The sequence below is a fragment of the Fistularia commersonii genome, chromosome 20 (assembly GCF_037954325.1).
Source record: "Fistularia commersonii isolate RoL2024-O1a breed Wild chromosome 20, RoL_Fcom_v1.0, whole genome shotgun sequence".
Taxonomy (NCBI): Eukaryota; Metazoa; Chordata; class Actinopteri; order Syngnathiformes; family Fistulariidae; genus Fistularia; species Fistularia commersonii.
Genome location: NC_141303.1, coordinates 8,994,231 through 9,008,350, shown reverse-complemented (window position 1 = coordinate 9,008,350; position 14,120 = coordinate 8,994,231). Strand labels below are relative to the sequence as shown.

Here is a 14,120-nt window from a genome sequence, read left to right as displayed (position 1 = left end):
GCCTTTGCTTAAGTTCAAACTCCCTCTGTGTGTGTTTGGCGTCTAATATTTCAACATGGGACAGCTCTGCGGCACATGCTTCTGACTGTATGTCTCCTTTTAGAAACAGCAGTACTTGTCACTCTGAGCCGCTAACACCCTTTTACAAAGCACACACACACACACACACACACATAGACGCCTGTTGGGGGGTTCTCTTTTTTTAGCCTTGGAGAGCAACAGTTGATAAGTCACAGCTGTGCCAGTCCACCGCTGTCTGCTTGCCCGCCCCCTCTGACCCTACAGCGCAGAGAAAGTGGCATGTAGAACAAAGATGATATAGAAGACTGTCTGCATCCACGCCGTATAGTTTTCTTGTCTTTGACATAGACTCTGGGAATACATGACCTCCATGGTTTTGGATTTAAGGACAAATAACATGGCAGAATCCCCAAGCGAGGATCTGCCAGACTGCGACTGTGATGTCAACAGGCAGGACCCTCTTGATAATTTTTGTTTAAGATGTTCTTATGACTGCTTTCACTTACTGCTCTGTATGTGCCTACAATGCAAAGCGATTGCTTTGTTCGGTGAATATGTGACCATGTTATGGGTTTAATTATTGCTTGCCTGGTTAATTTTTAGCCAAGTATTTTCATGTTTAGAAGATTGTCTTTTCCTGCTATTTGTATTCATTTATCCATTCTTCTCTTGTAGACCATTTTAATTTTTTTTTAAATCAGGATGGTATGGGGTAAATATTCCAGACAGTTGACATGCAGGACTGCTATTGAATTCCCTTTTTCTGATTAACAGAATAACTCACCTGTTGCAGGGAAGTACTAAAACATTGTTTAGCAAAAATACTTTGCACTTACAAATATTAACAGTTTGGAGCTTGCTGAAGGATTAGCAAGTACTTTAGGTTTTATATGAACAAATGCATCATATTGCTTCATAGTGTATCTGACAGTACGCTGCTTTGTGTAAAGCCTAACAGGAGGCTTTGGAATTTGCAGAAAAAGCAAGCAGCTACTATCATATGGCACTTAAAGCCAGAACACAAAGACCTGTGGAAGGGCAAATAGAAGAAGAGTGCCACTTACAAGTGCAATCATTGTTTTTGAACTTTGGACAATGGTTTGTTTATGGTTTTCTAATACATTTTTCATAAACAATTGTGTGAGTGTAACAGTTGCATTGCTCAGCAGGGTGAGGCTTCAGTGTTTAGTTGTGTGATCTGTTCAAGGAAACGGATAACAGCAAACACAAGCATATGACACACTTTGTTGGGGGACAGTCAAATAAGGTTCTGTGCCTTTTAAAACTATTAGGAAAAAAACTATAATGAAGCTCTGTTTTGCATAGCATGGTACAAATGTGATCACTTTTTCTCTGCAACATTACCTGATAAAGGCTGAGATACTCCTTTTATTCATGTCTTGCCACCATTCCATTTATCTCATTAACTAATCTCTTCTGATTCTATTTTTCTACTAGGGTGAAGAAGCTGAGGGAGACTCTGGTGGCAGTGCAGCAGTTAGAGAAGAACATGAGCAGTCTACGTTCCTGGCTGGCTCACATTGAGACCGAGCTATCCAGGCCTATTGTCTATGATACCTGTGACGATCAAGAGATCCAGAGGAAACTCAACCAGCAACAGGTAAGACATTCCACATACCATCAAATTGTAACAGTGATGTAGAATCAGAATTAGAAATATTTTATCAAAGAATGTTACACAAGGACTTGATTGAACGTGGTGATATATGATTCTGTTTGCACCCACACTTTTTGAAACATACATACCTTGTAGATAGTGATTTTTTGCATTCTTGAAAATGATTCACCTCTCATCTCTCGGATTAGAGGTGAAACATCTTCAAGGGAAAAATTCAAGTTCAGCTGCCACAAAAAGATTTTGAAAAGATTTAACCATGACATGGATGACTGAGAACCTCCATAGACATTTTGCACACATTTAAAAATGTCAAACATGATGTGACTCAAAAGGGGTCAATGAAAAAGGGGTGACACTGAAGTAAATGAGGAAGTGACAGCATGAATCATGGATACATGTTATTCCACGTTGTTCAGAGTAGTCTAATGTACGCCTCTATCATCACTGCTGCCTAATCACCACTCTAAATTTGTTTTGACTCTGGAGAGCCTACTGACCTAATTATGTCCAAAGCTATCTTGAAACAAATTTACTGTACTGCACTGAACATGTTTCACACTCCCATGAGTACCATGTTTGTTTCTGTATCAATTTAATGCCAGCCAAAAGTGCTTTTTTCTTTCTATTTCATTAAGTCATTACAAACGTGCATACCGCATAACACAATCCACCATTATGATTTGCAGGAGCTGCAGCGAGACATAGAGAAACACAGCACTGGTGTTGCATCCGTCTTGAACCTGTGTGAAGTTCTCCTCCACGACTGTGATGCCTGCTCTACAGAGACCGAGTGTGACTCCATCCAGCAGGCCACCAGAGGGCTTGACAGGCGCTGGAGGAACATCTGTGCCATGTCCATGGAAAGGAGGCTCAAGTAAGTAATCACATGCAAAAATGACCCTCTGTGAATGTGTTAACAAATATACGCATCAGACAATTCACCCTTGTTAAAGTCCCATCTAGATATTTAGAACTTTTATAAGGAAACTATAACAGATTTCTGTAACAGTAATTCACAAATACCAGCAATATTCCCAGAATCAGCTACAGTATGTGTTTCTAAGCTAACATTTTTTCAGTATCTAATGCGTCTGCTGATTATAAATGCAGTGTTTCTTGAAAATTCAGCAGCAGATATATATGCAGCAAAAAAAATCTGTGCATAATGTTACAAGCTTCAGAGAAAACAAACTTATCTGGGTTATCAACCCTCAATATTTGTCTTCACGTGTTTTGGGTTTTAGATAAGCAAACATGCCACACCCAGGATGTCTGCCGACAGATCTTTGCTTTCCTTGTTTTGAATGCTTGAATTTTGTAGTTCTAGCTGGAGGGGAAATTCTGAACAAACTAATGATGTGCTTTCATTTTCTTCTCTTTTATATTTGTATTGGCCACACATATTTTGGTTTTGCCAAAACAAAAAGTACATTATTATCTTCTGCGCTGTTACTTAATTTATTTTGGTAATTTTTGCAAACTTAATTCATCCCCTATCAACATTGTATTTGTACATCATATCTGATAGATTAATTAAACCAAATTAGTAGTAAGATTGAGAAAAATTTTATAGTATATTCACAGGACCATTTTTATATTTCCAGGATTGAAGAGACATGGAGGTTGTGGCAGAAGTTTTTAGACGATTTCTCCAGGTTCGAAGAATGGTTGAAGGCCTCGGAGAGGACAGCAGCTCTGCCAAACTCCGCTGGAGTTCTCTATACCGTAGCAAAAGAAGAACTGAAAAAGTTTGAGGTATGTTCATAAGGCAGAGGTAGGAAAGAGAGAAGTAGCAGATGCGTCTCCATGGTGTGTACATTGCAAATTACGGTATGTTGTTGAAAGTGATTGAGGGACTTCAAGTCAGGGGTAAATGTAGGCTTATGTTTTAGATGTCTACAAGAAAACACTTTGCAGATCCTCATTTCAGAATGGTGGAGGGGAAACAAAGAGGGACATAGAGTGTCATATTACTTAAACTTTGTTTAGCTAGTCTACACAGCTGCTGCACTCTATCATGGGGCATGTGCACATTGCAATGTGCCCTGCAAGGCCTGGAAGGTTCATTTCAGTTGAATATTGAATTTCACTGTACAGTTCAGGATTGGAAGTCATACTACAGCCCGAAGCAAATAGAACTATGGACTTTTGTATATATTTTTTCTTTGTGAACACTTGCATGGTTTGATCCCAAACCGTTTATTTGGTATGTCTGCTGCTTTGTTGCAGGCTTTCCAGCGTCAGGTGCAGGAGTGTTTGACTCAGCTGGAGCTTATCAATAAGCAGTATCGTCGTTTGGCCCGTGAGAACCGCACCGACTCATCCTGCCGACTCAAAGAAATGGTGCATAATGGCAACAGAAGATGGGATAATCTGCAGAAGAGGGTTGCATCCATCCTTCGCAGACTCAGGGTAACATCACACCTAGAGATTTTGAGGTCAAAGCCATTGTCTGAGACATCACGCCTCAGATAATGAATAGTCTGCATTTCCTGCTACTTTATTTTGATAAAGAAAAGCACAGTGAAATGAAGGAAATCTGTGTCTCTGATAATGCAGCACTTCATCACCCAGAGAGAGGAGTTTGAAACAGCACGAGACAGCATCCTGGTGTGGCTGACTGAAATGGATCTCCAGCTCACTAACATAGAGCACTTCTCTGAGTGTGACGTACAGGCCAAGATAAAACAGCTCAGGGTAAGACAGCAGACACATTTCAAATGTGGATGACTTTGCTTTAAATATTGTACATTTAAATATCCTTTTCTTGCTTCAGAGTTCATATCTTCTATTTTTACTGCTATTGAGGTGCCTAATTGCACTACAACTTCTTTGTACTTTATTACTAAGCTTAAAGTTGTATTATTTTATATCCCTAATTTGCTGAAATTTGGACTGCTTGCAATGTTTTTTTGTTTTTTGTTTCAGGCATTCCAGCAGGAAATCTATTTGAACATGGGGAAGATTGAGCTGGTGTTAAGACAGGGTGAAGCTCTGATTGAAAAGAGTGAACCTCTGGATGCCGCCGTTATCGAAGAGGAGCTTGAGGAGCTGCAGAGATACTACCAGGAGGTCTTTGGACGAGTCGACAGATACTACAAGAAACTCACACGACTGCCCGTATGTACAGACACAAATACCTCACTGCTGGTAGCAAGCACAGTGAATTTCAGTTTCAGAATCTGAAATGCTAAATTGATCCCAGAGGAAATTATATCAGTAGTGCTCAACATTCCAACTGACCAAATAAAGTTTATCATTACAGATTTGTCTTGAGATTATAGTTAATTGATGTAAACAGCATGATACATACATTTTCAGGAGTGAATGATTGATACTGTGAACACGTTGCAAAATTCACACTGGAAAGGTCATCTGAGTGTCATCATTGGTACAGTATACAATAGTTTGCCATTGGCAACTCCCAAGGAACACAGGAGCTATGACATTGAAAGAATCAGTACAGCACATAGTCAATTCTCAATACCCCAGATATTGCTTTATATACATTTAGACAATAGTTAAATGTACAGTTTTTTTTTTCTGAGATCATGTCTGTAATCTTTCCTGACCCACTCACTTGGCACCATTTTGTGACATTTTTCCGCCTGCCTCACTTTTAGCTGGCTGATGATGAGCTTGATGGATCAGACAGAGAGCTGGACATGGAAGAGGGTGGAGACCTCTCTGAGCTTCAGTGGGGCGACACATCTGCGCCACGGACATCCAGCCGCCCGGCCTCAGGGGCTACCACCCTCATCCGTGCTGACCGCTCAGGCAGGGACACACCGGCCAGCGTTGATTCCATTCCATTGGAGTGGGATCATGACTATGACCTAAGCAGAGGTCTGGAGAGCCCTGAAGGACGGGCCCATGGTGAGAGGAGCCAGACGCAAGAGGAGGACGATGAGTATCTGAGGACTGCTGCTGCTGCAGTGTTGTCTGGTTGGTCCCCCTTGACTAATAATGATAATTTTAGTAATAATACTTTCAATTGCAGGTTTCGCACAGAGATAACGACTTAAGTGCTTTACAAGATATATATTACCTGTACCAAGTGTTAACATAATTGTATCAATAGACAGCATAAATAATAAATGATAACGATAAATGTCATTATATGCAAATTACCAAGGACAGTAAAGGCATGGGATTTTACAAGTTATCTTGATATATTTTTTGGGTTGTGACATGACCGTTCGTGATTACATGGTAGAATAAGGATATACATGCAAGCCTCCGAAAAATCACCGTGCACATCAAAAGATGTACAAGGTGTACAGCTTCTAAGACTGAACCAAAACACGGTAGATTAATACCAGTTGATTAAAAACACAACAGAGAACACGAAAAGTCAACATAGGTGACGTGAAGTTAGTTTGAGGCTGCTGCTGGTCTAATGATGTGATGCCATTGAGGCCAGGTCACAATAGTGACTCCATTGTCCCCCTCAATGCTCAGACCAAATGATGCAGACAATTTAAAATAAACCAACAGGAAGTGACTAGATTTTGCAGTTCAGGTTATAAAATACCACACAAATAGTGTATTTAATATGTTTCTCTTCCCAGATGTAGTCATTCCAGAGAGCCCAGAGGCCTATATAAAACTGACCGAGAACACATTGAAATCATCCTCTGGTAGGATCTGCAGGATTAATAAGGAATGCCATAGCATGAGTTAAGCATGCCACAAACTCTAACTAAAACACGCTTTTCTAACACTATTCCACACATGGATGTGATCTAAGCGCTGAATCCTCCCCAAGTCCAGAAAATACTTTTTGGATAATTGCATGTTAAAATGACTTGATTGCATATTTTGGTCAATCATGTTTTCACCTGATGCCCATTTCAAAGTATTGTTTATATTTTGTTTTTGTTCAGTCATATTTTGTCCTCCATTTAAGAGCTAATATTCTGTTTAACATTTTTAAACCTTGTGCTCCCTTTTGACCTGACATGTCATCACCCTAGAGCATGCCATAGTCTATAAATCCACACCACCATCAATTAACCACTAAAGCATGCCAAGAAATGTTTTTAATATTTTAGGTTTTTTTTTAACTGTTATTTTCTTTGTTTTGTTGACATTTCCCTTATGGCTCTTATGCAGGTGAGCCCAGCCAGCTGGAGGCCAGTCTCAGACAGCTGGACCAGGCTCTGGACGCAGGACGATACCACCTTCAGCAGAGAGAAGACACTGCTCATAGCTCAAGCTCTGGCATGGACTCCACATACATGGGCTATGTAAGTTCCCTTAAATTCAAGAAAAGATACAGTCCTGCACTATTATCCATCATCACATCTATATGTATTTATAGCGAGAGGTTGTCCATTGCTCTAAATAGCCATATTTAATTTGGCCCGTGATTACAAAACATCAAGAATTGTTAAGACCGAAAGCTCCTTATTGTTTTGCTTGACTACAATTCTTAATCAAAAATCTCCTTCTGCTACTACTGAAACCTGAACGGGAAATGTTGAAGTACTTTTTTGGCTGGAATAGGCAAGATGCCTTTGACCCAAAGGTTGTTTATGCACAGTATGTGTCAAAACTTTTATACACATATGTGATTCAATATCCTACACAACCTACTTTTTAATTTAATACTATTGGTAATTTCATCATAGTCTATTTGATTTCTCAAGGAAATATTTCTTGAAAGTTCATGGGCCATAAAACTGGTATTCTTCTCCCAGATGCGTTTGATGGGAGAGTGTAGAGGAAGCATTGATGCAGTAAAGCGAGCAGGGGGAGAACTGACGGAGGATGAGGATGAAGTAGCAGGACTTACTAATCCAACCAGCATAGACACTCAAAGTGCAGGTCAGTGCGCATGTGCGCAAGCACACACACACACACACGATAAGAAGTTAATAAAGTAGTGTTCCAAATGAAAACACCATGTGAATCTTCACAGGTGTGATTGAGCGCTGGGAGCTGATTCAGGCTCAGTCTCTAAGTGAGAAACACAGGCTAAAGCAGAATCTGCAGCAGTGGCAGCAGCTGATCTCAGATCTACAGACCATGAGGGCCTGGTTGGGCCAGTCTGAGGCTGAACTCAGCCAGCTGCGAGGCCTCAACCTTAGCACCGACATATACACCATCCAGCAGAGAATCAAGAAGCTCAAGGTTTGTGTTGTCTCTGTGATATATGTCTTTTTTATCTGTAGCATCAGAACAACAGTTGTGATAGGAGAGCACTCGTGTCTGTATTTTTTTTTTGTCCTGAGTTCCATTTTCTCCGGGTTTTCTTTTCAGGAGCTGCAGAAGGGAATGGATTCTCACAAATCAGAGGTCTTGTCCATCAACCTGAGCAGTGCGGATTTCCTACAATCAGAGCCTGACTCTGAGGAAGCATGGAAGTTGAGGGATGGTCTGAAGGAGATGAATTCACGCTGGAACCGCCTTGGTATCTCGCTGGAGGAATGGCGGGAGGAGCTACAGCGGGCGCTAATGCAGTGCCAGGTACAGAAGAACCACATTAAAAAAAATCACAACAAAATGATGACTGGCATGATTCTGTCATTATTTTTCATTGATTAATGCAGTGTCTTTCAGTGTTGTTGAGAACAACACACACCATTCCAATATGATTACAGAGTGATAACTTGACTAAATGAAAATAAATATGCTAAAAATAATATAAAATAATAATGATGATATTTTTGATGATGTAGGGTAAAGCATCAGAAACCAATAGAGTTACCATAATTATTAAAGACATGCACAATTAGTACAAACTTTTGTATGTCACTTTTAAACAAATCAACCTCGCAGAAAACTACAATTCCATCTTTCCCCTCAGGAGTTCCATGAGATGAGCCACGGTTTGCTGCTGTGGCTGGAGAATATCGACCGCAGGAGGAACCAGGTGGTTCCCATCCCTCCAAACTTGGATCATCTGACGTTACAAGCACATCACAAAACGCTTACAGTATGTCTCTATTTTTTTTTTTACTCACGGATATATGTATTTTTATTGAATACAATACTGACATTTTTATCCATTGGATCTCACCATTCCTTCGGAAGTTTATGTTTGTAAAAGATTCAATCCACACCTGGGTTCTCGGATAAAATTATAGGTTCTGAGGATAGTTATTTTAACCATAGTTATTATTCTGAAACAAGTCAGTAATCTAACAAAAAGAGTAGAAAATTACCATTTTGCTTCTATAACCTGTAAAAAAAAATATTTTTTTTACACATTTCCATACTTATGATGATAATTAGGAAATAAAATAAGCTAATAACTTCTAATAATATCTAAAAAATAAAAAAAAATGACAATATGAAAATATCAGTTTAATCAGATTATATTTTCAGTAAACAAGCCCAAAATTTGTTAAAATTCTTAAAGTATCAGCAGGATTAAGGGGTCTAAAATGAAAGTGATCATCTACCATCAGAAGAGCAAAGGAAGAAGGCTAGCACAATACGGTTCATAAATTTCCTGAAAATCACAGTGTTTCAACCTGTTTGGAAAGTGCAATATATTTTCAGAGTTGTGAGCTGAAAAGTCTAGACACCCTGGATTTGAACAATCTCCATCTTTTGCCCTAACAAAGTTTGAAGAACAAGTCTATTTCTGCTTCGTCAATTTATTTTCCAACAGCAAATCAAGCATGAGCTGCAAGAGTCAGAGCAACGCGTATCATCCCTTCAAGAGCTGTCAGCCCAGCTGTTGGTCAGCACCAAACCTCAGACTGAGCAGCTGCAGCTGCAGGCCTCAGACCTGAACCAGCCGCGGGGCAGTGAATGTCTGGAGGCGGAGGAAAAGGTACATGTAATCTGGAACCGGCTGAAGCTCCTGCTGAGGGAGGTTAGCTCAGATCTGGAGGAGCTGCAAAAGAGAATGGAGTCCATGGACACAAAGCAGGTCAGGCACCAAAAAAAAAAAAAGAAATTCAAGTGGCTTTTTGACAATAATCTTAATTATCTATATGTATTTTTTATGTTTTTTTCAGGATTACTCTCAGTTGCCTGTTGGCAGATCAGAAATCCGTGTATCAGCCGGTCCTGCGTCAGAAACAACCATCCAGTGTTGCAGACGATTGGTAATGTTTTCGCATTCAGCCAAGTGTGAATGTGATTCTGTGCTCAGCCTCCTCCCTTCTCCTCCCTGCCAGACATCAAGCAGATATTCCCACTTCACCATCTTTTACTGTTAGTAAAAAATGTTACTCCCTATTATAGCCCCCTGCGTTTTGCTTTACACAATGTTGATCGGCTAAAAACATACAAGAAAACCTGGCTTTTCGTAGGGTAAAGTATCTCTCATCAGTTTCTTATTCTTGGAAACAACCATAAAAATAAACTATATTTTGAATATGTTATAATGCCATTAAATATTATTGTAAGTGGGTTTTTGATTTAATTTTTAGACTTGACTTTTCAGGAGTTAGTCTTGAGAAGCCAGATTTCTTGGTTCTTAAAGTCAATCACTGTCATTGATTCAGTTGCTCCTTTTCTCTCTCGCAATTGTATGGCTCTTTATGTTCTTTGTTTTTCTCTCATCTGAGGCTTTGTCTTTATTTGCCTTTGACTGAAACATTCTTTTCTTTCTTTTACCCCTCCCTGCTCATTACACGGTACAGCCCAGAGGCAAAAGTAGTCAGGCCCACCCTGGACGCCCTGAGAGCGGCACGCGCCACAGGTACCTCTCCCCTCAAACTCTAGAAACACAGGATGATGGAAACCAAGTCTCACGTCTTTGCGATTATATGACACAAACCATGAGAAAATTATTGAATCACAAGCTCCCTGGCTTTGGATCTTGTAGAAGAAGCAAGTTGATTTTAACCTGATCTTCCAGTGATTTATTGCCATTAAGGGTTTATTATAGTTCCATGAGTTCCATGATCCTCCTGGTTTCTAGAGGCCATGATACCCGCCCTTAACAAAGTGGGGAATTGCCTGGTATCAGGCATTTCCCTTTCATCCGTTAAATGTTTGAATCCACTGCCGTACTTTGCTTTACTGCTCGTCTGAATGTGATCAGCCGATTCGCTCAAGTTTGATTTCTTTATTCTTTTCCCAGTGTAACCTTGTATTATACTCCCTGCCCACTAGATGGCAGTGCCTGTTTTCCCCCTTCTACTCCACAAGGTGTATTTTTTTCATGTTTCCTTCCTGTCTCATTCTCTTACTTTTAAAACAGGATACTGAGTGTTACCCCTTTAACTCCTACTTTCCTTCCTGTTTCCTCTTCAGACATTTTTAACATCCCCCACCTATGACTCTCTTTTCATTCCCAGTGCTATATTTTCCACATTACGCAGGCTATAGTACGCCACCTCATGAAAGCCTAGTTAGGCAGCATCCTTTATATGAAAAACACAATGATAATTGACCTTCAGCAGGGCAGCGGAGTTAAACCCGATGCTCGTCATGTGACCTAACAGGAGAAGGCGAGACCGCTAAATAAACCTGTTGGGCTACAGATGAATGAGGAGTGTCTGACCCTCCTTTAGCCTCAGCATAATGACTCCCAGCAAGAACAGGCAGTTCCTTCCCTCAAGTCTTGGCTCCGGAGTGTGGAAATCTCCAGAGGCATTTGGCTTTTCTCCTGCTCCTGTTTGGAATGGGCCATGGCATTGAACTTTCACACACTCAGAGCATTTCCCCCACGACACAGAGCCGCCTATCTACAATGCTTGTGGTTGAATTGTATGCAAGTGTGTTTGTGCTTGTTTTGTGCATCTCTGGAGGTTTTCTGTGGATGTGTCTGTCGACTGATGTTCTTTCCATGTTCAACTTGGATATTGGTCTGTTTGCATCTGTGCCTTCTTTTCCAGTTTGGTCTTTACTGCTCTTCTGTATCCAGACAAGAGAGAACTTGTATTCGCAAACAGCATGTTTGATTGAACCACCAGAAAATATGACATTGAAATATTGTGAACCCCAAAATGAAATTTCGTTATAATCTATTGGCTCATGGGTTGAACGAATAGCCTTTTAAAATTGCAAACCTCTGAGGTTTAACAGGAAAACCATGTTGCAGCTTCCTCCTAAACAAATTGTGAACTGTGACCTATTTTTAAACATGACAAAACAACCTTAAAAAAAACAAATTCCTCCATCCTGTTTGTCTGGTTTAATCAAATTTTCCCAAGTTTCTAGTGTATGTTTTGAACTAGCTGAAAAGCTGGGAGGTGGTAAAGTATTCAAATTCATTTTCTGAAATCATTCAAAGAATCTGCAACTCGAGTTTTATTGTTTTATTTTTGAAAAGGGCCGTATCTGTCTTTTGGTTGTTTTTGCTTTGATTGACAAGGAATACTGAATTTGTCTTCCATTAAATTCATCAAATGTCATTTCCTTGTACTTATGTGGGAAAACTACCTTATCAGATTGAAAGGAGCCCTTCAAAAGTGTTTTATGATTCCAGTGAAATTTCCCCAAACAGCCAAATAATAACAGAGAAATGTAGTTGAAAAACAGAGCAGGTGTTTTGCAAATAACTTTGGGACCAAAGTCCTCCCTCTTCTATCTTTAACTTGTGTGTGTGTGTGTTCTGCCAGTCGGAGCAAATCACCAGGCGCCGCTGGCTGCGTTTCCTCCCGTTCTGACCTTCCAGACGGCATCGCGGCGTCAACCACCCCCTCCTCCTCCACCTCAAAGGGCCATTCCTTCCTGCTGCGGGTCCTCAGGGCTGCGTTCCCTGTCCAGCTCCTCCTCCTCCTCCTCATCGGCCTGGCCTGCTTGGTGCCCATGACGGAGGAGGACTACAGCTGTCACCATGCCAACAATTTTGCCCGCTCTTTCCATCCCATGCTTCGCTACACCAACGGACCTCCACCCATATGAGGACCAGCTGAATAGCTGCTTTGCCAAGGACTCAACTGACTCCCGTGAATGTCTCCTTCTCACCCCATGCCCTAGAACAAAAAAAAAAACAAAAACAACAGAACTTCTCCCTTCCTTGTTGGGGGGGGCAACATGCATTATGATGTTATAGAAGATTCAAATGTTAAGACTTCTCACTAACATTGTACGCGCACACACACACACACACACACACACACACACACACACACACACACACACACACAACACACACACACAGCCTTTGAAAACCCATGAACCTTCATCTGCAGACTCCCCACCATGCCCTAGTCCAAATATTTTATGTTTTTTTTCAACTGTTTTTAAGTTAAATGTGTATATCATTTTTATGGTTTCTGAGGAAATCATGAAATTAATGGAAAAACTAAGCACTATTTATATACTGTGTGTTGGGAGCCAAAGTTCTCGTGTTTTGTCCATGATACCCAGTGCTGCTACTATTTATTGTGTTCAATCAGATTTTACAGTGTTAGTTTTAAGGAAGCTGAAGTACCAACTCTAGTGAGATGTTTTATCTGTAAATTGTAGAGTAGACCTGCAGTTGGAGTAGCAATCATTGACTGTCCAAGAAAATGAAGATATCATTTCCAAAATCACACATTTGAAGGATGACAAAACCACTGACTCTTTGAAGCCTTGCTTCCTTTGTTTGAAAGTCCTCAAGAGTGCCTGCTTGAATTTGATAATGACATCTTCATATATACTTAAGCTTAAATCTGAACCTATAGCACTGACACAAGCACTGTTTGAAGGTACTGCACTGAAGCCTTTCAGCCATGATGGCCAACTTGTTTTCCCAAAAGCCAAGACTTGTATTCCTTTTATTTTCAGTATTTAACCAACTGGGGCAATTATGATGATGATGCAAGCTCTCTTGTTACATGAAATTCATTTGGTTTGTATATTGATGCTGAAATGCCTCTGAATACAGGCTGTTATTTTTTTATCTTTCAGTTTGAGCATGCACTTGAAAGTCCCCTGCTTTTAAAAAGGCCAAACAATCACTGGTGATGTAGAAGTAGACAGCTGTGACATGAAAAAATGTGCTTTGTAATAACGACGATAATTATTCCTTGGTGATTTAGACATCAGAATCACTGCATTGTTAAATCAGAGTCTGTAAAAAAAAAAAAAAAAAAGAAAATGAAATATGAAAATCGTTATTTATGTATGTACAGTTTGCTAATGCTGACTTCATGAAGAAAACACTTTCCAGATAATAAAACATTAAATATTTACCTCCGTCTCGCATTTGGGACTAAATCTGAACACGAGAAAAATTTGTCACATGAGAAGAACTTCCCGGTTGAAGCTTTTATTTTTATACACAGTAAACATGACAGGCAGGTCTTATTAGACTGAATACACTCAGCTTAACAGGCCATGTCCAATTTTCCAATGCTACTTGGAGGATTATCAGTCCTGTGTTTTCAGGTTTTTGTAACATTTTATCTTATGTTACATTCTGTTAATTTCCTCACCAATCCTCACGACTGTTTTCCATGTCACTGCTCATAGAGGAATTATATGCTCCAGAATGACTGCTTTTTTAGTCATATCAACTAAAAACATTAAAAACTCCCAGGTCATCAAATGTGAATACTTC

General features: G+C 40.0%; 1 protein-coding gene across 1 annotated transcript in view; it reads left to right on the top strand.

Moving 5' to 3' along the window:
• Positions 1 to 13,752, top strand: part of syne1a (spectrin repeat containing, nuclear envelope 1a) — a 117,327-nt gene extending 103,575 nt beyond the window's left edge. The window contains exons 132-148 of the mRNA XM_086166654.1: positions 1,480 to 1,642; positions 2,347 to 2,534; positions 3,265 to 3,415; positions 3,890 to 4,072; positions 4,220 to 4,357; positions 4,589 to 4,780; positions 5,284 to 5,605; positions 6,232 to 6,300; positions 6,776 to 6,909; positions 7,363 to 7,489; positions 7,584 to 7,795; positions 7,925 to 8,131; positions 8,472 to 8,600; positions 9,282 to 9,545; positions 9,634 to 9,723; positions 10,264 to 10,322; positions 12,190 to 13,752. Coding sequence (XP_086022780.1) covers positions 1,480 to 1,642; positions 2,347 to 2,534; positions 3,265 to 3,415; positions 3,890 to 4,072; positions 4,220 to 4,357; positions 4,589 to 4,780; positions 5,284 to 5,605; positions 6,232 to 6,300; positions 6,776 to 6,909; positions 7,363 to 7,489; positions 7,584 to 7,795; positions 7,925 to 8,131; positions 8,472 to 8,600; positions 9,282 to 9,545; positions 9,634 to 9,723; positions 10,264 to 10,322; positions 12,190 to 12,475 — 2,914 coding nt within the window. The 3' untranslated portion in view covers positions 12,476 to 13,752. The remainder of the gene's footprint in view (positions 1 to 1,479; positions 1,643 to 2,346; positions 2,535 to 3,264; positions 3,416 to 3,889; positions 4,073 to 4,219; positions 4,358 to 4,588; positions 4,781 to 5,283; positions 5,606 to 6,231; positions 6,301 to 6,775; positions 6,910 to 7,362; positions 7,490 to 7,583; positions 7,796 to 7,924; positions 8,132 to 8,471; positions 8,601 to 9,281; positions 9,546 to 9,633; positions 9,724 to 10,263; positions 10,323 to 12,189) is intronic.
• Positions 13,753 to 14,120: the final 368 nt, after the last annotated feature.